General features: G+C 43.4%; 1 protein-coding gene across 3 annotated transcripts in view; it reads right to left on the bottom strand.

Annotated features, from left to right (window-relative positions):
- KCNIP1 (potassium voltage-gated channel interacting protein 1) overlaps window positions 1-23752 on the bottom strand; it is a 423562-nt gene that overhangs the window by 2864 nt on the left and 396946 nt on the right. For 2 of the 3 annotated variants that reach the window (XM_069556007.1, XM_069556008.1), the window contains exons 2-7: window positions 10097-10221; window positions 9265-9334; window positions 7743-7813; window positions 6952-7059; window positions 2776-2880; window positions 1417-1479 (exon numbers count right to left, since the gene is read on the bottom strand). In XM_069556007.1, the coding sequence (XP_069412108.1) occupies window positions 1417-1479; window positions 2776-2880; window positions 6952-7059; window positions 7743-7813; window positions 9265-9334; window positions 10097-10221 (542 nt within the window). Of the gene's footprint in view, window positions 1-1416; window positions 1480-2775; window positions 2881-6951; window positions 7060-7742; window positions 7814-9264; window positions 9335-10096; window positions 10222-15100; window positions 15128-23752 lie in introns of those variants that run through there. The other variant, XM_069556009.1, reaches the window with a different exon arrangement.

Here is a 23752-nt window from a genome sequence, read left to right as displayed (position 1 = left end):
CCAGCTCATAATGATTAAAATGTGGAAATTTTTCTAACCGTGTTGGTAAATAACTGCTGACCTGAGCCTCTCTTTCAGCAACTTCCGCTCTGGCTGCCTGATAACTGGTTCAGAACCCCTAGACTACCCAAAGATCCGCCAGCTAACAGGTTAGTAGCAAGCTTAGCAGGGCTTCTCCAAGCCATTGGTCAAAGTCAGTTAAGAAAGATCAATTCTCAGTCTATTCTAGCTTTTAAATATATTGGCTATGTGAAGTTTATGTAATGTGCCTAAAACCTGGCTGGTGCTCACTTCCTGTTAATAACTTCTCCCCTCTCCCACTTTCTTGCACCTGCAGTTCTTACTAAGAGGAGATCAGAGTAACTGTATATCTTTCTGAAACAAAGTAGGAGTATAGCTGCATTTTTCTATTTCCAGTTCAGTCTCTGGCTGACTCTGGGGCCAGTGTGTCCTTTAGAACACAAGCATCAGTGGAGACCCACTGAATTAGGATCTGCATTTTAATAAGAACTTCAAGGAGGCTGGTTTGCACATTAAAGTTTTAAAAGCATTGGCCAGGGCAATTGTGCTAAAATGAAGCTTTCTAGATCCACACCCAAGATCTAGAGTCTCTGGGACTGAGACCTGGAAATGTTCATTTTCACTATCATCTGAGGCAATTCTTATGCACACTGTGGCTTAAGAATCTCAGCTTTAGACTTTTTCCAGAAACTCCCTTATAATCTAGGGCAGTGGTCCCCAATCTTTTTGGCAGCAGGGACTGGTTTGGGGAAGACAATTCTCCCACAGATGATGGGGGGCGGGGAGGGCCGGATAGTTTGGGGATGATTCAAGTGCATTACATTTACTGTGAACTGTATTTCTATCAGGTTTTCCTGGGGGCTCAGCTGGTAAAGAGTCCACCTGCAGTGTAGGAGGCCTGGGTTCGATCCTTGGGTTGGGAAGATCCCCTGGAGGAGGGTATGGCAACCCATCCTAGTGTCCTGGCCTGGAGAATCCCGTGGACTACAGTCCATGGGGTCGCAAAGTGACTTTCACTTCATTATTGCATCAGCTGCACTTCAGATCATCAGGCATTAGATCCTGGAGGCTGGGGACCCCTGGTCTAGGGAGTGGGCCATCAGGCGGAGGAAGATTGAGAAATGACAGTGCTGCCCACTTGGAAGTCTGCAGTTCCACGGAGACCCGCTCTGGGCTCTCACAGCCCCCTGCTCCCCTGCTTAGTCTGTGTGGCTCAACCCGTGTGTGGCCAAAACCGCAGGCCAGTCTAAGGAGTGGAGGTTGCTGAAATCCTGAGCTGTATTGCCGAGGCTGCGGTGGCTCTGAGTCGGAAGACTGCAGGTTTCCCGTGTTCTCCCTTCTTCAGGTCTCCGAGCCCCAGATTTAGAGGTTTTGTGCCCTGGGATCTCTCCTTACCTCCTGACAGGATTCAAGAAATTCATCTAAAGTCACGATGCCATCTTTATTTTTGTCCATTTTCTGAAAGACACAGGAAGCAGTTTAAAGAAACTGGTAATCTGCATTCCCAAACTTGCTTTTTGCTCACCAACATTCCCCTGACAATTAGGATGGTCTTTCATTGATCAGACAACTCCAGGCCCTGGTTACAGCACTTTGACCCCCATGAGCATCTTTCAAATGGAAACGTTGGCTCTGGATGCTCGTCTTCCCGTCACCCGATTATTCTGCTGACCCCTGGCGTGTCTTGCCCAGTCTCACCCCCAGCCTGTCCATTTGGCAGTGAGCCCCACGAGCATCCTTCAGATGGAAACATAGGCTCTGGATGCTCGTCCTTTCCTCGCCGGGTTCTTCTGCTGGCCCCTAACATGTCTCGCCCAGCCTCAGTCCCAGCCTGTCCATGTGGCAGTGGGCACACTGGGCATGGGCAGTTCTGCTCCTTCCGTGGCACCTACTGTGTGGCCTGGAGTCTCCCTGAGCCTCCGCTTTTCCCATCTGCAAAGTGGGAGGATTAGGCTAGAATGAGCTCTCGTGTTTGCTGATACTCTCCTGCCAGGCGAATTCTTTTCTTTTTACTAGGGTACCACTAAGATCTTGCCACTCTTCTAAGTCACAGACTAACAGCATCCACCTACTTTTTACCAGAGCAAGGCTAAACTCTTCCATTTAAAGATCTCGCTCTAGTTTCCAGCCTGTCCTAGTTTCCACCTGATTTCCCCTTGCTCCTCAAGCACAAATGCTCAACACCAACGACACAATGTGCTTAATGACATCTTCCGTATCTGCTCTGAGGGCTTCCCAGGTGGCGCCAGTGGTAAAGAACCCTCCTGCCGAGGCAGGAGACATAAGAGACACAGGTTCGAACCCTGGGTTGGGAAGATCCCCTGAAAGAGGGTGTGGCAACCCACACCGCTATTCTTTCCTGGAGTATCCCATGGACAGCAGAGCCTGGCAAGTTACAGTCCATAGGTTAGCACAGAGTAGGGCACAACCGAAGCAACTTAGCACAAGGAATACACTTAACAATATCTTTGATGTATGCACATGTGCGATTTACTCTGATCTCCCAGCCATTTTTATGAAATTTAGAGTCCACATGCTACCACTTATACTTAATGATATTCATCCTTGTTCTCTTCTGTAGTGTATACTTGTCTATTTAATAAAATAATCTGCTCCCAGGGGATGGTACATCTTGTAATTCTCTGTTTCTTACCACATGTAGTGGAGGCTTGGATACAGAACACTGCTCAGATACTTGTGGGCTGATTGGTTTAAGGTGAGCTTAAAGCTTACACACAGGGTGTGCGCTCTTACCTGGAAGAAGATGTCCACGTGCTGCCTTGGAGTGTCTTCTTTAAGCACAGGATATGTGTATTTCCCCATCATGTCATAAATGGCTTTGACAATGTCCATCATCTCCTGGAGAGGGGACACGGAAGCACACAGAGTGGGAAGCAGGAAGTTAAGCTCTTCTCGGTGACAGTCTGGGGCTCTCTGTCTCCCTTGAGAATGAAAGGGATTAAAAGGAACCTCAGCTAATGAGAGGGAGTTAGAAAGGAAGCTGAAGGGTATATATCCTGGGAGCCTCTTCCCAGGACAATTCTCTTTGTTGTCAGAAGTTCTTGGGTGGCTCACCTCTTCCTGAGCTTTCCCAAGTGATGTGTTATAAGTGGGATTTGAGTGGATTTGTTCACATACTGAGAGACCCACACCGCATTTTTGGAATACCTTCTCTCTGCTCTGTAATTCCTTTGCGTGACTGGCCTGTGTGGCTTTGTTTGAACCAGCTGATTGGAACAAATGTGGACATCTGACTACGGAACTGAGTCAGTATGTCGTCATCTCTTGAGAAGTCGGGGTGAAAAGCTGGAGTTTGGGTCAGAGTTGGTAGCGTGGGCAAATCATTTCCAGGTTTTAGTTGAGATCAGGGGAGAGCAGACGCTGCAAATAAATATAGAGATGAACTTCTGTAAAGCGTAGGCTGGAGCAGATGGAGTGGAGGAGATGAGAGAAATGCTGGAGGACGGGAGCGCAAGCAGAGGAGTGGCGAGGGTGGAGGAATAGAGAGGGGAGAAGCGCGGTGGCGGACGGAGGAGGACACGGATTCTCCCATGAGGGATTCCTCCTGAGCCTACGCACATATACACGCACCCACACACACATGTGCTTTCTGAGAAGAGTGGTTGAATTAGACACAGACAGGGATCGAGAGAAACCCTGGAGAGGCAGGGTCTGAGAATGGCTACCCTATTCACTAAAGCATCTTCTGGGGTCTCCCCACTGCCAACCGTTCTTGCAAAGGGCAGTGTGGCCGTCCTAAGACAGTGCTGCAGGAGGGAGATGAGAGAGGAAGAGATGGGCGTAGCGTAGGGGGAGACCAATGGCTTTCTACTTTTACTGGGGATTAAAATGTGCTACATTAAACTACCTGTAACATTTTTCACTTTAACAAGAATTATTTATTTCTTAAAAGACTTTTTAGAGAAGTTACCTATATCTTTACAAGGAAGGTCTCAACTTAAGCCCATTGATGTTGATGGTTTTCTATCTTTGTTACCAAAAAATCCCTTTCTACAAAGACAAAAATTACCCTAGGGCCAGATAGATGTTACGAATCCTTTCATATTTTCTTTCCGACCTTTTAGTAACATGGAACAGTGATCAGCACATACTCATTAAAATAAGTAAGTCGTTCTTATTGCTCTGTGGATCTGTTTCCCCAAAACTGTGAGCTCTGAGGACACACGCTTGATCCTTCATTGCTAAATTCTCTGCGCCTGGTGCCGTGTCTGCAGGAGCTGGGAGCCCCGTATCCGTTAAGTGGCCCTGTGGCGTTTTCCTGGTTACCCTGGCCAGGCATGGTGTTCCATGGGCTTCCTCGATCCCTACTCAGAATGAGGAGAAGGGATGTAGGAACGCAGCCTTGTCTTCAGGATATTTGATGGAGTGTCTACAGACACCCGGAATTTCCAGGTGGCACTAGTGGTAAAGAACCCCCTGTCAATGCAGGAGATGTAAGAGACACGGGCTCTATGTCTGGTTGCAAAGATCTCCTGGAAGAGGGCATGGCAACCCAGTGAAGTACTCTTGTCTGGAGAATCCCGTGGACAGAAGAGCCCGGCGGTCTGCAGTCAATGGGGTTGCAAAGAGTCGGACACGACTAAGCGACTGAACGACATGGGTATTTATTTTGCAGATTATAATCCCAAACTATAAATTCGCATTTTGTTGCTCATATTATAATATTAATAGCTTTGGCTATTGTGAACTCCTTCAGGCTGACTTCTATGACCTCCAGATACGCTCTTCACCACCCTTTTTTCTTTAATAGCACTCCCTCCCCTTTTTTTTTTGACACTGTAAGATGCTCTAAGATCATCTTGTATTTTCTCTTTCCCAGGCCTGGAATCAACCAAGTCCAAGGAGACCGGTTGCTTTTCTTGGAGAATGGTGTTTAGAGCCCAGGGTCTAGGTGCCAGCACTCATTGCTGCGGGGTGTCACTGCTCTCGGGAAGAACTAGGGGACGTACACCTGCCCACGAGCCTGTTCAAAAAGACGTGCTTTAATGCGTCCTTAGCGTCTGTATGGCTATCGGTTTCTTTCCCGGAGAAGGAAATGGCAATCCACCCTAGTGCTATTGCCTGGAAAATCCCATGGACAGGGGAGCCTGATAGGTTACAGGCCATGGGGTCGCAAAGAGTCGGACGCGACTGAACGACTTCACTTTCACTTTCACTTTTCTTTCCTGAATAACTTTTATAACAGAAAGGACTTAAAGATAAATTTTGATTGTGCTCTCAGGATTTCCTTTGCTACGATTTTGATGAAACTGTTTCCAAATGACTGCCAGGGGAAGGTCCAGCTATCTTCTCCAGGAAGCTGCTTATCCGCACTTTATTTTCTTTTAAGGAGAATTTTATTAATCCTGCCTCCAGAAAGGTCTGATGGATATTTAATGGGAACAATTTTGTCTAGTGTGTAAATTACAGAAGGGGAGCAGGAGTTAGTAAGATTATTCAGAGATGGAATAATGGTTGAACCAAAGCTGAAGATCTTGTTATACATCTGAATTTAGGGTCCTTTTTAAAATATATATTTTGTAAAGTAGTATTTGAATATTTTAGACTGTCTTTTGTTGTTGTTTCATTGCTAAGTCATGTCCGACTCGTTTGTGACCACATGTACTATAGCCCATCAGGTTCCTCTGTTCATGGGATTTCCCAGGCAAGCATAGTGGAGTAGGTTGCCATTTCCTTCTCCATAGAGTATCATATATTTGAGTATATATAGAAGCATTTAATTATTTACAACAGTGAGATAATATACATCCCATTGTAAAAAATAATGTTTAAATGGGATGTATAATGCTAATTTAAATTTATATCTAACTGCTTTTGCATGGTTTTACATGGCCACTTGTTATTCCATTATATATTGGAGTTCTTACCATATCTGCTGTTAGTGGACATTAGAATTTTTCACATTCTAGGGATTGTTCACCACTTTATCTTCAGCACCTAGAACACCTAACAAGCCCTCAAATATATGTTGAGCAAATCCATGACTGAATGAATGAGGAATGGAAATTGGAGGGTTGAGGTGAGGATTAGAGATATTTGTAACTCTGGACACTGTACCTGGCACATAGGAACTCAGGAAGTGGGATACTACGAGATGCTAAGCCCAAGCTTTGGCTGAGATTCCAGGATACAGTAGATACCAAAGTGAGTTTTGAGATAGGCCTGTGGGCGTCTCACCATCTAGGTACCACACCTACTCTGAGGCTCTAAAGGTGTCCAGCAGTGAAGCTTCAGAAATTATCTGTGATGAGTTATTTAGAGATGGCTGCACTTGATGCCCTGCTGAGGTTTTATTTGTTGTTAAAATAGGTTGTGGCTAATAGGAAAAGGGGACGACAGGATGAGATGGTTGGATGGCATCATGACAGAGGATAAGACAGTTGAATGGACGTGAGTCTGAGTAAGCTCCAGGAGTTGGTGATGGACAGGGAAGCCTGGTGTGCTACAGTCCATGGGGTCGCAAAGAGTAGGACACGACTGAGCGACTGAACTGAACTGCACTGAATATGATTCAGTTGTAATCTCCTTTTCTGAAAGATCTCCTTTTTTCTCTTCTTGGCGATGCCTGCAATGTTACGATTCCAGTTTTTACTTTTAACTTATGGCCGTTGACCTGTTAAAATGCAAATCACACTGGGAAGAGTTATTCTACACTGAAATAAATCATTTATACCCCCTTTGGAATGTGCATTGAATAACTGAGATTGAATAAATGAATCTGCTTAATCCTGAGTGTCCATGAATGGGACAGGGTAGGACAATGGGGGAGGTCAAAGGTGACCTTCATTTTGTCAGGAACCAACTCTGCCCCAAAGCAGATCCTCCCTGGTTCGGCCCATTTCATCAGCACGACTGGGGCTATTTTCTCTCTAATTAGCTCTCTCATGCTCTTAGCCTCAGCTCACTTACCTCTTTGTTTATGTATCCATCTTTATTGATGTCATACAAATTAAAAGTCCATCTTAGTTTCTCATGGACGGTTCCTCTCAGTAAAATTGACAGAGCGGTTACAAAGTCCTGAGAAGTGGAAGAGGCATGAGACATTAAGCAGCAAGCCACTGGGTGGGGCGGTGCTCTGTCTGTGGGTCAGACTCCGTGACTGTCTTTACAAAATGGTGTCGCCCAGGTCCTCTGTCTCCTGAAGGATGTGGCCAAGCTCAGCAAAGTACACCACCCACCTTCCACTGCCTACCTTGCCCCATACTGGGGAAGGAGCTTCTTGAGGAAGAAGGGAAGTCAGTGTGTGCTGACATCAGCTGTCGCCTTACCCACTGGCAGCAATTACCGTGCAAGTGGTGGCATCATCTGGCAGCTGAGAGTGTAGACTCTGGAAACATACCACCTGAGTTCAAAGCCCTCCTTTACCTCTTACTGTCTGACCTTGGGAAAACCACTCTGTCTCTCATTATCTTACTTTCCTCTTCTGTAGACTGGTAATATACAGTAGAACCCTACCTTGTTAGGGCTATTGTAAGGGTTAAATGAGTTAATACGTGTAGAGCGCTAAGTGCACCTGTGAGCCGTTAGACTGTTAGTCCCCGAGGCCCTGAGTTCTTGGAGGACAGTTGTTTCTTCTGTCTTCAGAAAATCCTTCTTAAATGATAAAGAACTGAAGCATTGAATGATCCGATCCTCCCAACATGCCTGTCATTTAAAGGAAGAGTTGATGGGGCCCTGGGGCCTCTGAGAGACAAACATACCTCAAACTTCACGGAGCCTGCCTGCGTGGTGTCGAAGGCATGGAAGAGGTAATGGGCATACATGCTGGCATCTGCAAGGCACAGAAGGAGAGGCAGGTGATGGGAACAGGGACGCAGCACAGGGGAGGGAGATCACTTAAAAGCAATAAGAAGGAGGAGAAGGTGATGCTGGGGTGATAGAAAGGAAAAGATTGCTGAGTGGGAAAAGCCACTGCTGTGAACTGAGGCCTGTCTGGTTTTCCTGGGGTTTAGGGGGGAGGTTCTAGCAAAAGCTAAGACAGGTTTGCCCTAAGTCTAGCCATCCCTGGAGAGACACTCCTGTCTCCGTGTACAGTTCTTGTTGGTTGAATGAGTTGGTCCTGTGTGTAGAAGATGTTCTTCTGGATGGCAGCACAATGCCACGGAGTGCGCACCCACTAAGGGTCAGATGACCTGGACTCCGAGAGCAGCTCTGTCACTACCTAGCTGTGTGACTGCAGGGACGTAACACAGCCTCTCTGAGCTTCACCTTCCCATCTCGGCACACGGTTTAACTTTTCACGTAGTCATATCATTAGAACCATCGTTGTTTGCCACATAGTCAAAACTCAATAAAGAGTGGCTCAACAGGACTCAACAAACAGTGGGTCTGGGGCCTGCGTGGGGCAAAAGTGTCCCCAGCTGGGGGAGGAGTCCTGTACTGGAACTCACACCTGAGAAGGCGCCTGTCTGCTGCTGAGGGAGGTGTATGAGAAATAGAGCCCCCAAAGTGTCTGGGACACTTGGATCTCTGTTTCATCGGCACCCAAGGAATGGGTCCTGCAGGAGATGGCTCCTGGGCAGGAAGTAAGTTGACATGTGACACACGGAAGCCATGGGAAGCCTCTGATGCCCCAGACCCCGGGGCCAGAGCGGGTACCCGCAGGAGTCAGGCAGGGTGGCAGAGCGGCTGTGAGCCTGGCACACAGGCTAACCTTATTTATAAGCACGATTTTATTCACCCTGCATCTTTTAGGATTCCTTTATTTTTATAGCTTCTGGTATTTACTAAAGTTCTTTTTCAAAATTCCACCTTGCCTCAGCCCTTTAAAGGAAAAGATGGAGCATGGCGCAGTGGCAGGTGGGCCTAACACAGCAGAGCTTTGGACAAACACTCTGGGGCCCAATCCTGGTCTGCCGCTCTCTAGCTGTGTGATCTGCAGCGAGCTGCTTAGCCTCTCTGAGACTCAGAGGCCCCATTCTCCCATAACCACACTGGCTTTCAAGACACTTTATGATACTGCTTTATCACTACCATCTCTGGGAGAAGGCCCATTTTCAGAGCTCTTTTCAGCTAAAGCTTTAGTGGATTCCACATCTTGCAGTAGAGGAGGAACGCAGCTCCGAGCTCACCCCAACCCTGAGGAGGAGGCAGACAAGGCCCCATGGCCCTGGAGGAAGGAAGCCTGCCGGAGAGAGCAGGGAGGGAGCCAGAGGGAGCAGAAAGGGAGCCAGAGGTTGCAGAGAGGGAGCCGCAAGGGGTCTCTTTCAAGACAGAACTCACCTCCGTGAGGGAAAAACTGAGCATAGATCTGCTTGAACGTCTCTTCATTGACCACACCGCTGGGGCACTCCTGTGTGAGGGAGACGGAGTCAGTGGGCGAGGCTGAGAGCTTTGGGGGTCCTCATGAGCCCTGGTGGACGGGGACCGGGTAACCACCTGTGCACTTCCGTGACTCCAAGGAGAGTGGCTGGAAGTTCTACTTTAGGACTAGGACTGGAGCTGCTTTGCAAAATGGTGAGATATTATCAGAGAACGGGCACTGTGAGGTGGGAGTCTGGGCTGTGGGATTTTTAATAGAAAGATCTGGGTTTGGATCCTGGCTCAGCCCCTTCTATTCTTTGTGACTTTGAGTGAGTCAGCCCTGATTCTCAACATCCTTACCATGAGAATGTAAAACAGGGCTACCAGTATCTTCCCAGCCAGGCTCTCAGGAAGTTAAATGTATGAAATCATGAGATAAAGTAACACGTTGGCTTTCAGGCTGCTACTTCAGTCTGTGAGCTGGGTCAGCAGCAGACCTAAATCCCCACATTTCCAGGATAATGACACTGATGGTGTGATGGGCTGTCCTGAGGTGAGTATCCAGGCCAAAGCCGTGCCACCCTGCCAGGTCTGGGCCACCGGCTGGCTTCCCATCCACCGAGACTGCCTCTTTCTTGCTTGGCACCTTTCTCTCTAGCTGGTGAGCGACTGCGCTCTCCTGACTCCTTTATAGAATGGCCTTCCTTACGTATATGCAAAAATCTCTTGGAGGGGTCCCTTTGGCATTTGGGAGAGTGAAGTCCCAGGTGGGAAATCCTGCCTGGGCCTTCAGAGGCCATGTGGGGCTTACATTTTTGAAACCTCGATAAAGGACTTGCAGCTCCCTCTTGGTGAAGTTAGTCTGTGCCTCCAGCTGCTCCAGCCCCTCAGGCCGATGGCAAACCATGGTCATCTCCAGCTCATCTTCAATCTTATCTGGAACCAGAAGAGATGGCATTGAGGTGGCTCACCTTGGTGGGCACTTGTCAGACTGTAGCCTGGGTTGTCAGAAGGGGGGTGTGGTGACCAGGACATAGGGTCATGGGCTGGGGGGTCACACTGCAGATGACCTTCTTGCCTTGAGCCCCACCTCTCTATTCAGTCACTTTCTATCTCACCATCAGTCCATCACTCCAGGTGTGTTGGACACCACCTATGGAGGGAACTTCAGCCTAGGAGATACATGTGTTCCAAGTGCTAGAAATAAGTCCATACAAAAACATTTCCTTGTCTTTCAAAATATCTGTTTTGTATATTCAATTTGCTCCCCACTGAATATTCCACTGCCCATTTGAATATTCCAGAGACACAGGTAAGTGAGCAGATGGATTAACATCCTCCAAACAGAAAAGGGAGACAAATCTACTAAAAAACCATAGAGTAAACTCTCACCATCTGGGAAACTAGAGGTAGGCTAGCTCGATTTGGCAAAAAGTACAGGTTATAGCATGTTAAATATGAATTAAAAAATATGAAACCATTTCCCAGTATTGTAATATCTAACAGACATCCTTAAATAGTAGGAAAGTAACTTAAATGGGAGCTACTTTACATACATGAAAACTTTGGAAGCATTTGAAGGGCTCTACAAACAACTGTTTTAAGTACTCTGCAAACAACTGTTTACATGTACTACAGCGCAATAGTTTTTCACATTATTTAGGAAGCTGTAGTCATTTAAAGCATCCTATTGCTCTGTCCATCTCCTGTTGAAGGATCACAAAATCCAAATAAGCGGAACTTTCAACGTTTCACCATCATCACTGGGCTTCCCTGGTGGCTCAGCTGGTAAAGAATCCACCTGCAATGTGGGAGACCTGGGTTCAATCCCTGGATTGGGGAGATCCCCTGGAGAAGGGAAGGCTACCCACTCCAGTATTCTGGCCTGGAGAATTCCATAGTCCATAGGGTCACAAAGAGTCGGGACACGACTGAGCGACTTTCACTTCACTTTACTTTACCACCATAGAAGAGTTTTCCTTTGGGACCTACCAGAATGCTTTCTACAAATTTACTTCAATCAAGAATCAATTGCCATCTAACCTTCCTGGACCGTTGTTGTCAGACAGGCATCACCAAATCCACGTATTGGATAACTGTAAATCTGAACTGGCAAGAGTAGTGATGAGATGGGCAAGCTTCTGGAAATGTACACACACCATCATATCCCATGATGGTGGAGAGTGAGGATAGGCTGAGTTTCTGTCTGAGAGGATAGGGTGGGCACATCTTACCCTGTGCATTTCCCTAGCTAGCGTCAGTCTCTTTGCATCAGATTCTTCCCGCAATTGTCACTTTTCCTTTTGAGACAATGACTCCAATGAAAAAGGAATCCATCAAAGTCAGTTTATATCTTGTACCTCTTCTCTGAAGTAATGGACATTGGGGTAGAGTTCCAAGGGAGAGGCAGAAGAGCTTGGTGACAATTTCCAATTGTTTTTTTTTATGTGCTAGGGAACACAGGCCATCTTATCCTACAGGGATCAGAGCATATTGCTCAATATAAATGACACTTTGTTTACACAAAATAGCTGCCAGTGGCCAATTTCCTTATAATTTAAATAGAGCCTTTAATTATTGTTATGTTTCCAGCTAACAAGTTAAGTAGCAATTGTGAAACACTATTGCATTCTCAAACAAACAAACAATCCCACAGAAGTATAATTCAGAATTCTCCCATATATTTTTAGCTCATTTAAAAATAGAAAACAAGTTGTTGGTTTAAATATTCTAACATTAGATTTTAGTAGCAACTTTATTTTTAAAATGCACAGAAATTTAACAGTGAAAAGAGGTGAAAGTTACATTAAAAGGTAAACAAGGAAGACATTAAAGTATTTTTAGAAGAACTAATGTATTTTTGAAGGCATCTAGTATACCTGTTCAAGTCTGTCTTATCCAGAAGCTTAAAAGATTTCTCTTTTCAGTATTGACTATGATCAGATTCTTCACAAGCTCAGGGAAATTTCTTTGCAGAAGTTTGAGAGACTCTGACTCAGAAACTGCACTTGCTTACCATCTCTCTCATTAAAAATGCACTAAGTAATTATAGATATATCAAATATTAAACTCACTTCATTAAGACAGAACTGGTTTGTTTGCTGGCTGACCAGCAGGGTCAATTTCCCATATCAAAGAGATTCTATAATATCTGAATATTTGGATGTTGACTGCCAAGCTTTTGTTTGGCTTTTTCATCACCCTCTAATTGTCAGACTGTGATCATATCAGTTACTGAAGAAAATTTACATATTTGGGATTCAAGATGCTAGTGCTGGGAAATCACTGGTGTGGTGAGTGTTAGGGGCTTAGACCAGTGGTTCTTAATTTTTTTCATTGTAAGAATTACAATTTACATCACAATCCATATACATAAAGGAAAAATTTTGTAAAATGTTTTGAAGCAAAGGTTTCATGAAATAATACTTTTTCTCACTAATGGGAACTGTCCTCTGTCCTCAATTTTAATCTATTCCTTTTTAAAAATGTGCTGATTATGACCCTCATGGTCATGATTTGGAACGGACAACATTAATTTGTTTAAACCTAGAGCAATCTTATGGGAATCCTGGAGAAGGAAATGGCAACCCACTCCAGTGTTGTTGCCTGGAGAATCCCAGGGATGGGGAAGCCTGGTCGGCTGCCATCTATGGGGTTCCACAGTCAGACACAACTGAAGTGACGCAGCAATCTTATGGGGGTGCCCATAATCTAAGCATTCTTTCCTTCACACCAGCTGCCCCTTCTTTTTCTTTGTAAGGTTCACGGTTCTGGCCATGCTAGCTATATTCCAAAGCAACCTTGGAAGGAGCTGTGGAGCTTTTCACATCCCTGTTTTCCCCTGGGGAGCCTCTGAGTGCTGTCCAAGTGGTCCTACTAAAGGAAAGAGGATGGTCCAGCATCCTGGTTGGAGGAAAAGGATACAGAGTTAATAGATGGGAGCCTCCTTGACAGTTTCTTCTGAGGTTTGTTAAAAGTTTCTGAAGCTAAGTGCTGCTTGTTATTACTATTTTTGTTATTAAAAATAATGATGAGCCAGTTGCAAAGTCAGGTTGAACTTGAATGAAAAAGATAAAAATTAACCCAGAGGGTGAATACAATGGGGATAACCACAAAGCAAGAATAAATCAGAATATCTTTTGTTTGTAAATTGCCTTTATCCTGTAGAATGTTTTCATGCCCATTGTCCCATTACAACCTGTGTGTGGTGGGGAGTGGGGAACATTACCCTCTCCATCAGAATATTAGGAAGATGGGTGTCCTAAAAGAGCAAGAGTTTTTCTAACTATAAGAACCTTAAAAAGTGATGAACAATCCAATGCTGGGGGTAGTTAAAGCAAGATACAGTACCAGAATAACATCTCATGACTGTAGATGTTATACAGGTAGTTCTCAGACTGAAGGCAAGTTTGGAGAAGATGATTACGTGGCTTTAATGTTTCTGGGCCACAGGCTCTTCTGAGTTTGGATGAAAGCTATAGGCCCTCTCAGAGAAAGAAAATGCACCTAACTCACATTCCCTGAGCTCCTGTCTCTTTCAAACTCTCGGAGCCCACGTTAAGGACGTCTAGCGCAGGAGAAGTTCTCCACCCTCTGTCGCCTCTGCCTTTGCCTGAGTCCTGGCTCACAGAGTCAGTTGGAGACAGAACCGGACCTCAAATCCGGCCAGTCCAGGCAGACCTGGCTTCCACGTGCCTCTCCAGTGGCTTCTGCTTCCCTCCAGCACAAGCTGCACAGTGGTTTGTAACCAGCCTCGAGGTAGTTCTGCTTTTGGCAAGCTCTCTGCCCGTGTAAGAGTGAGGCGCTTACACTATGAGCAGTCTGTGGTCTCCTCCCTGGTAAGGGGTCTCCTCTGTTAGGTTCACAACCATGGTAGGATGAAAGACCATGGCCATTTCCATCTCCTTCTCCTTGGACTGGAAAATATTTTCTGGATTGGATTTTGTACCAACCACCTAGCTTTGAGGTTGCAAAATGAGTTGGTCCTTGGCTTGAACAGAGTTCAAAGACAGGTCTTGTTTGGCCTAGAAAATGTATTTTGTTGGGAATTTCCAATATTTAAAGATGAGCAATTCATGCACGAGTTTGGATTTCTAGTTTCTCTTGGAAACTGAGATTCTCTGACCACTTTGGCAGCAGTTTATCAGAGCTGAGCAGGGGCCGGCCCCTCGGGCAATGAAAACCTCCAGTGTGCCCCTCTATCTTCCTCTGCGTGACTTCATTTCTTCTCTCTGCCTAGTCCTGCAGGCATCTGAGGTTTTGGTTCCTGATCTCTACCCACTTACCCTGCCACCCACCTACCTTTCACCTATCTCATAACACCCAGACTACCACCTTCTCTCTTCCTCACTATTTGTTTAGTTAAACACGTTTTGCTTTGTTTCGAAAAGGATTTGAAGTTGATTATATGAAACACATATAATAAAATAAAAAGAGATAAAGTAATAAGAAAAACTGCCTTGGAAAATATTAATTAGATTAGGAGGTTGAGACCACAGGGAAAAAGAGAACACAGAAATTCAGGTCATTTGTTCCAAGCAGTTACTATACTTGAGCCACAAATTGGCTCTGAGCTTTTACATGTATCTTATAGTCTGTGAGAGGAAAACATATCAGTTTCTTTAGGGGAAGCAAATTTTCCTATAACTTGTCTCTAAAAGAATGGTTTCAACTGTTTCTATTTAAAAGAAGTTTGCTGACGGGGCACAGAAATTTGGTCTGTGTGAGAAGACTAATGACAAAATACATCCTTAAGAAGCTCTCCCACTGAAAGTAATGTAACCAAAGCAGTCAAGTTAGTTTAAACTTTTTTTACCTCTCTGATACTGGTAATACCACCAGGCGATGTCTAGGAAAAAGTAAGAAAACACTTTAACCAAAACCGTTCATCACACAAGCAAAACACACTTTTATTTTCCATGGAAAGTCTGCTCTGAGGGTGTCCAGGTCACCATCCAGCGCAACGTATGTGACGAGGTCTCTTGCTAGCAGAGCTGGAACTGACCTCCCACGGCCAGAACAGCCAAGAGCAACGGGTTACCTTGCAGTGCCCACGGCTTCCAGCAGGGGGCTCATTGAGCATGCCCGCAGCCATGCAGCCATGCAGCCCGAAGAAAGGTGGGTGGCGAGGGGCAGGGGATGCACGGATGTGGATGGTCCTGGAACTGTCTGCATGTTTGATTGAAGAATGCCTTATAAGATAACCCTCCACAATAGAGGCCCCATTGCTGCAATCTGCCATTTTGTGATTTGAAGCTGCATTCTTGAAGGATTCTTCACTCACTCACTCAACAACAATCAGTGAAATATATACTGTGTGTAATTCATGAATGAACAACTGTGTTCCCTGCTCTTGGAGCTTACAGTCTACGAGTCTTTGCTTCTCTCTTCCCCTCTCAGTCGTGATAAGTAACACAGATGCAGAAAAGGATAGAGGGTTACTGAAAAAATGACTTAGTACTTTGGGATGACTGGACAGATTGGTTGCAGGCAAAATCCCCTATTACACTGAATATAAAACATGAAACCTGGAAAATCCTCCATTTATTTCATGGTGGAGTTGGGTGGAACTAGGTCCCAGAGAGTGGGAAACAGGTTCTAATTGCCGTTCTTCTGTTGGCCTTTTTGGGGCTATTTTGGGATCATCCTAGCTTTCTCTGTATCCCTGACCAACAGTGCATAAAGCAGACCAGCCACCACCTTGTGTGTCTGAGTCATTCCTTACCCACAACCCTAGACAGGAAAGGCTTCTTCCCCTGCTGCTCCTGAAAGTGGTGGGACAGGTGAGTGTCCTATGGTATTTCTGCTCTTGTTGCCTGACCTGAATCCTGCGGGAGAAACTTATTTTACTGGATGTATCACTCTCATAGGTAGCATTTGTATTTATTTTTCTAATAGAGGCTAATTTTAGAACAGTCAAGGTTATGGAAAACTTGTACAGGAAATAGAGTTCCTATGCACTCCACCCTTACAATGTCACCTATTTTAACATCTTGACTTGGTATGGTACATTTGTTACAATGGACAAACCAGGGTTGATATATTATTTTAAACTAAAACCCGTAGTTTGCATTAGAGTTCACTCTGTGTGGTACAGTCTTGTAGGTTTTTATAAATGTATAATGCCTTGTATCCACCATTACAGTATTCTACAGAATAATTTTACAGTTCTAAAAGTATAGCATTCTTGTAGAGATACGTCTACAAATATGGTCTGAATTCTCTGGCATTCCAGGAATGTGACAGGTATTGGGAGAGAGATGAAAAGATACAATGTCTATTCATAAAGAGTTCTTAGACTGATGGGTAGGGCACACACATAGACCAAGATTACAAACTCAAATGCCAATCGTTGTTGTTGCTCAGTCGCTAAGTTATGTCCAGCTCTTTGTGACCCCATGGACTGTAGCACGCCAACCTCTTCTGTCCTCCACTATCTCCCAGAGTTTGCTCAAATTCATGTCCATTGAGTTGGTGATGCTGTAATTCAGGTGAGTTTGGTAATGTAAGTACAACCATAGAGAATGCTGGGGACTGAGAACTGGAGAGCCATTGCCCCATGAAAGAGAAATAGCTGTTATGCAGCCAGTTGTTGTCATGTAGAATTTAAGCCTGGTGAATCCACATCTTCAGGTTTTTCAAGAGATGCTACAATTGAAAGATGATTTGTGTCCTGATTCTTAGTTGTTATTGATGCATTTAACATTTTATATATAGCATTGGACAAGTATAATATTACTGTTGGTAGAATATTGTGGATTTCTGGAATGGCATTCTTCTTTGGCAAATCATTCCAAGCTCTGTGTATATGTGTGTGTGTGTGTGTGTGTGTGTGTACTCAGTCACTTAGTTGTGTCCAACTCTTTGTGATCCCACGGACTGTAGCCTACCAGGTTCCTCTGTCCATAGGATTTCCCAGTCAAGAATACAGAAATGGGTTGCCATTTCCTTCTCCAGGGGATCATCCCGACCCAGGGATCAAAATCATGTCTCTTATGTCTCCTGTGTCGGCATTAGGAGGATGGTAGTGTCATTTGGATGGCATGGGAACAGAAGAAGTCACAGGGAAGATTTCAAGGGAAAGTGATCATTTATTGAGTCTTGAAGGAAGAAGGACAATGGAACAGCATATGAAAAGTCACAGAAGCTGAAAGAGCCCTAGAATTGCAACTCTCTTGAAGCAGAGCTGACTTCTCACTGAGAAAAACAAGAAAAGGGGGATTTAAAAAAATCACAACTGTTTGGAGAGCTACCAGGATACGTATTAAAAAGATCACACATCATGACAAAGTGGGCTTTATCCCAAGGATGCAAGGATTCTTCAATATCTACAAATCAAACAATGTGATACACCACATTAACAAATTGAAAGATAAAAACCATATGATTATCTCAATAGATGCAGAGAAAGCTTTGACAAAATTCAGCATCCATTTATGATAAAAATCCTCCAGAATGCAGGCATAGAAATAACATACCTCAACATAATAAAAGCCATATACGATAAACCCATAGCAAACATTATCCTCAATGGTGAAAAATTGAAAGCATTTCCCCTAAAGTCAGGAACAAGACAAAGGTACTTACTGTCACCACTACTATTCAATATAGTTTTGGAAGTTTTAGCCACAGCAATCAGAGAAGAAAAAGGATTCTGCTTTTCCAGATTGGAAAAGAAGAAGTAAAACTCTCACTGTTTGCAGATGACATGATCCTCTACATAGAAAACCCTAAAGACTCCACCAGAAAATTACTAGAGCTAATCAATGAATATAGTAAAGTTGTGGGAAATAAAATCAACACACAGAAATCCCTTGCATTCCTACACCCTAACAATGAGAAAACAGAAAGAGAAATTAAGGAAACAATTCCATTCACCATTGCAATGAAAAGAATAAAATGCATAGGGATAAATCTACCTAAAGAAACAAAAGACCTATATATAGAAAACTATAAAACACTGATGAAAGAAATCAAAGAGGACACAAATAGATAGAGAAATATTCCATGTTCATGGATAGGAAGAATCAATATAGTGAAAATGAGTATACTACCCAAAGCAATCTATAGATTCAATCCAATCCCTATAAAGCTACCAATGGTATTTTTCACAGAACTAGATCAAATAATTTCACAATTTGTATGGAAATACAAAAAACTTTGAAAAGCCAAACCAATCTTGAGAAAGAAGAATGGAACTGGAGGAATCAACCTGCCTGACCTCAGGCTCTACTACAAAGCTATAGCGATCAAGACAGTATGGTACTGGCACAAAGACAGAAATATAGATCAATGGAACAAAATAGAAAGCCCAGAGATAAATCCACACACCTATGGACACCTTATCTTTGACAAAGGAGGCAAGAATATACAATGGTGAAAAGACAATCTCTTTAACAGGTGGTGCTAGGAAAACTGGTCAACCACTTGTAAAAGAATGAAACTAGAACACTTTCCAACACCATATACAAAAATAAACTAAAAATGGATTAAAGATCTAAATGTAAGACCAGAAACTATAAAACTCCTTGAGGAAAACATAGGCAAAACATTCTCCGACATAAATCACAGTAGGATCCTCTATGATCCACCTACAAGAGTAATGGAAATAAAAGCAAAAATAAACAAATGGGACCTAATTAAACTTAAAAGCTTTTGCACAACTAAGGAAACTATAAGCAAGGCAAAAATACAGCCTTCAGAATGGGAGAAAATAATAGCAAATGAAGCAACTGATAAAGAATTAATCTCAAAAATATACAAGCAACTCCTGCAGCTCAATTCCAGAAAGATAAACGACCCAATCAAAATATGGGCCAAAGAACTAAACAGAGATTTCTCCAAATAAGACATACAGATGGCTAAAAACACATGAAAAGATGCTCAATATCACTCATTATCAGAGGAATGCAAATCAAAACCACAGTGAAGTACCATCTCATGCCAGTCAGAATGGTTGTTATCACAAAGTCTACAAACAAAAAAACTGGACAGAGTGCAGAGAAAAAGGAACCCTCTTACACTGTTGATGGGAATGCAAACTAGTACAGCCACTATGGAGAACAGTGTGGAGATTCCTTAAAAAACGGGAAATAGAACTGCCATATGACCCAGCAGTCCCACTGCTGGGCGTACACACTGAGGAAACCAGAATTGAAAGAGACACGTGTACCCCAATGTTCATCACAGCACTGTTTATAATAGCCAGGACATGGAAGCAATCTAGATGTCCACTGGCAGACGAATGGATAAGAAAACTGTGGTACATATACACAACGGAATATTACTCATCTATTTAAAAGAATGCATTTGAATCAGTTCTAATAAGGTAGATGAAACTGGAGCCTATTATACAGAGTGAAGTAAGTCAGAATGAAAAATACCAATACAGTATATTAACACATATATATGTATTTTAGAAAGATGGTAATGATAACCCTCTATGTGAGACAGCAAAAGAGACACAGATGTAAAGAACAGACTTTTGGACTCTGTGGTAGAAGGCAAGGGTGGGGTGATTTGAGAGATAGCATTGAAACAAGTATATTACCATATGTGAAAATAGATCACCAGTCCAGGTTTGATGCATGAGACAGGGTGCTCAGGGCTGGTGCACTGGGATGACCCTGAGGGATGGGATGGGGAGGGAGGTGGGAGGGGGTTCAGGATGGGGAACACATGTGCACCCGTGGCTGATCCATGTCAATCTATGGCAAAACCCACCACAATATTGTAAAGTAATTAGCCTCCATTAAAATAAATAAATTAATTTACAAAAATATGGCATGGGTAATGAATTTGAGAAATTGAGCAAAAATGGTGTGCTAAGCAAAGAATGTGAGCAGGACTTTCAGCAATCTGGAAAGACAAAAACTGAATCAGTGCCACAAAGACATTGAGAACTTGAGGGCCCAGACTAGAGGGAGCACAGAGACATGAGCCTGGTAACGCGAGCTGCTTATTTCCTCAAGGCTTTTGCTAATTCCTAAGTGACAGAAGTCAAGAGACACTGAGAGGTCAAGACATACTACCACAAAATTTTGTAGAGCTAAACAGAGCTTTTGCAGGCTCATGGTGTTAAGAGATAACTGTTAGAGTTCTGGGTCTTCCTAAGAAGAGTTCAGTTCAGTTCAGTCGCTCAGTCGTGTCCGACTCTTTGCAACCCCATGAATTGCAGCACGCCAGGCTTCCCTGTCCATCACCAACTCCCAGAGTTCACCCAGACTCATGTGCACCGAGTTGGTGATGCCATCCAGCCATCTCATCCTCTGTCGTCCCCTTCTCCTCATGCCCCCAATCCCTCCCAGCATCAGAGTCTTTTCCAATGAGTTAGCTCTTCACGTGAGGTGGCCAAAGTATTGGAGTTTTAGTTTTAGCATCAGTCCTTCCAAAGAACACCCAGGACTAATCTCCTTTAGAATGGACTGGTTGGATCTCCTTGCAGTCCAAGGAACTCTCAAGAGTCTTCTCCAACACCACAGTTCAAAAGTATCAATTCTTTGGCACTCAGCTTTCTTCACAGTCCAATTCTCACATCCATACATGACCACTGGAAAAACCATAGCCTTGACTAGACGGACCTTTGTCGGCAAAGTAATGTCTCTGCTTTTGAATATGCTATCTAGGTTGGTCATAACTTTCCTTCCAAGGAGTAAGTGTCTTTTAATTTCATGGCTGCAGTCACCATCTGCAGTGATTTTGGAACCCCCCCCCCCCAAAAAAAAATAAAGTTTGACACTGTTTCCACTGTTTCCCCATCTATTTCCCATGAAGTGATGGGACCAGATGCCATGATCTTCGTTTTCTGAATGTTGAGCTTTAAGCCAACTTTTTCACTCTCCTCTTTCACTTTCATCAAGAGGCTCTTTAGTTCCTCTTCACTTGTTGCCATAAGGGTGGTGTCATCTGCATATCTGAGGTTATTGATATTTCTCCCAGCAATCTTGATTCTAGCTTGTGCTTCTTGCAGCCCAGCGTTTCTCATGATGTACTCTGCATAAAAGTTAAATAAGCAGGCTGACAATGTACAGCCTTGACGCACTCCTTTTCCTATTTGGAACCAGTCTGTTGTTCCATGTCCAGTTCTAACTGTTGCTTTCTGACCTGCATACAGGTTTCACAAGAGGCAGGTTAGGTGGTCTGGTATTCCCATCTCTTTCAGAATTTTCCAGTTTATTGTGATCCACATAGTCAAAGGCTTTGGCATAGTCAGTAAAGCAGAAATAGATGTTTTTCTGGAACTCTCTTGCTTTTTCCATGATCCAGAGGATGTTGGCAATTTGATCTCTGGTTCCTCTGCCTTTTCTAAAACCAGCTTGAACATCAGGGAGTTCACGGTTCATGTATTGCTGAAACCTGGCTTGGAGAATTTTGAGCATTACTTTACTAGCATGTGAGATGAGTGCAATTGTGTGGTAGTTTGAGCATTCTTTGGCATGGCCTTTCTTTGGGATTGGAATGAAAACTGACCTTTTCCAGTCCTGTGGCCACTGCTGAGTTTTCCAAATTTGCTGGCATATTGAGTGCAGCCCTTTCACAGCATCATCTTTCAGGATTTGAAATAGCTCAACTGGAATTCCATCACCTCCACTAGCTTTGTTCGTAGTGATGCTTTCTAAGGCCCACTTGACTTCACATTCCAGGATGTCTGGCTCTAGGTGAGTGATCACACCATTGTGATTATCTTGGTCATGAACTGTCTTTGTACAGTTCTTCTGTGTATTCTTGCCACCTCTTCTTAATATCTTCTGCTTCTGTTAGGTCCATACCATTTCTGTCCTTTATCGAGCCCATCTTTGCATGAAATGTTCCCTTGGTATCTCTAATTTTCTTGAAGAGATCTCTAGTCTTTCCCTTTCTGTTGTTTTCCTCTATTTCTTTGCACTGATTGTTGAAGAAGGCTTTCTTATCTCTTCTTGCTATTCTTTGGAACTCTGCATTCAGATGCTTATATCTTTCCTTTCCTCCTTTGCTTTTCACTTCTCTTCTTTTCACAGCTATTTGTAAGGCCTCCTCAGACAGCCATTTTGCTTTTTTTTGCATTTCTTTTCCATGGGGACGGTCTTGATCCCTGTCTCCTGTACAATGTCATGAACCTCCGTTCATAGTTCATCAGGCACTCTATCTATCAGATCTAGGCCCTTAAATCTATTTCTCACTTCCACTGTATAATCATAAAGAATTTGATTTAGGTCATACCTGAATGGTCTAGTGGTTTTCCCTACTTTGTTCAATTTAAGTCTGAATTTGGCCCTAAGAAGAGGGTTCCTGGTAAATACCCAGGCTTTCAGCTTGACCTTTAAAGGATTACATTTTAGGAGCAAAACCAAGTTAGAAATAGATCCAGCCTTTCAGAGACTGAAATCCAGCCTCAACACAACTCAGCCCATATTTGGGTTCAGTTTACTGCCCCTATTCTAATACTTTCTAGAAGTGGAAGTTCAGCTAGGTAGTTTACAAATTTTTAATTCTAATGCCCATCTTTCATTAAAAATGCCAGTCATATTATGAGACAGGATCAAAAGTAAAAGAAATAACACGGTAATAGAAATTTATGAGACCTAGATATTGAACCTCTCAAACATGGTCTTTAAAACAATAATGAAATATACTCTAGAAAACAGATAAAAGATGGAGAATGCCATCAGAAAACCAGAATATATACAAGAAAGTAAGTTTAAAATTCTTGAATTATAAAGTATATTACCTAAAATTTATAACTAAATAGATTGATTTAACAGAAGTTTATGCACAGATGAGGAGAAAATTAATGATTTGTTAGATAGGTCAAGGGAAAAATATACTCACTGATGCACAGAGAGAAAAAATGGAGACTAGAGATACAATCACAAGACACGATGGAAAATTCTAACATTTGTAATTGGAGTCCATTTGTAAAAGGAGATAAAGAATGATTCTGAGGCAATGTTTGAAAGATAAATAAATGAGGATTTAAAAAATGGATGTAATAAATCAAGCCACAGATTCAAGAAGTACTACAAACCTCAAGCAGATAAACACAAAGAAAACCACACCTAGAAGCATCGCAGTGAAACTGCTGAAGTGTAACACAAAGACAAATAAAGACTCTTCAGTATAAGAGAGCAACCTTCAGGTTATAGCCAAGCCCTAACTAAATGCTGCTCACAAGCATAAGGACAACAAAGGCAAAAGGAAAAGTATGTGAAAGAATACAGCATGCAAACAGGAATCGAGAAATTCTGGCACGGCTATTTTAACATCAGATAAACTAAACTTTAAGGCAAGAGGCTTTGCTGGAGAGAAAGAGTTTTCAAAATGAAAGAGGCCATTCACTGGGAAGACATAGCAATCCTGAATTAATATGCAATAATAATATAGCTTCAAAATACATATAAAGCAAAGGCTGACAGACATAGAAGGAGAAATAGCAAGCTCACAATCAGAATTGGAGATTTAAAAACACCTTGGAAAGATCCCCTGGAGGAGG

Source organism: Ovis canadensis, chromosome 16 (genome assembly GCF_042477335.2).
Source record: "Ovis canadensis isolate MfBH-ARS-UI-01 breed Bighorn chromosome 16, ARS-UI_OviCan_v2, whole genome shotgun sequence".
Lineage (NCBI taxonomy): Eukaryota > Metazoa > Chordata > Mammalia > Artiodactyla > Bovidae > Ovis > Ovis canadensis.
This window is presented reverse-complemented; position numbering and strand designations above follow the sequence as displayed.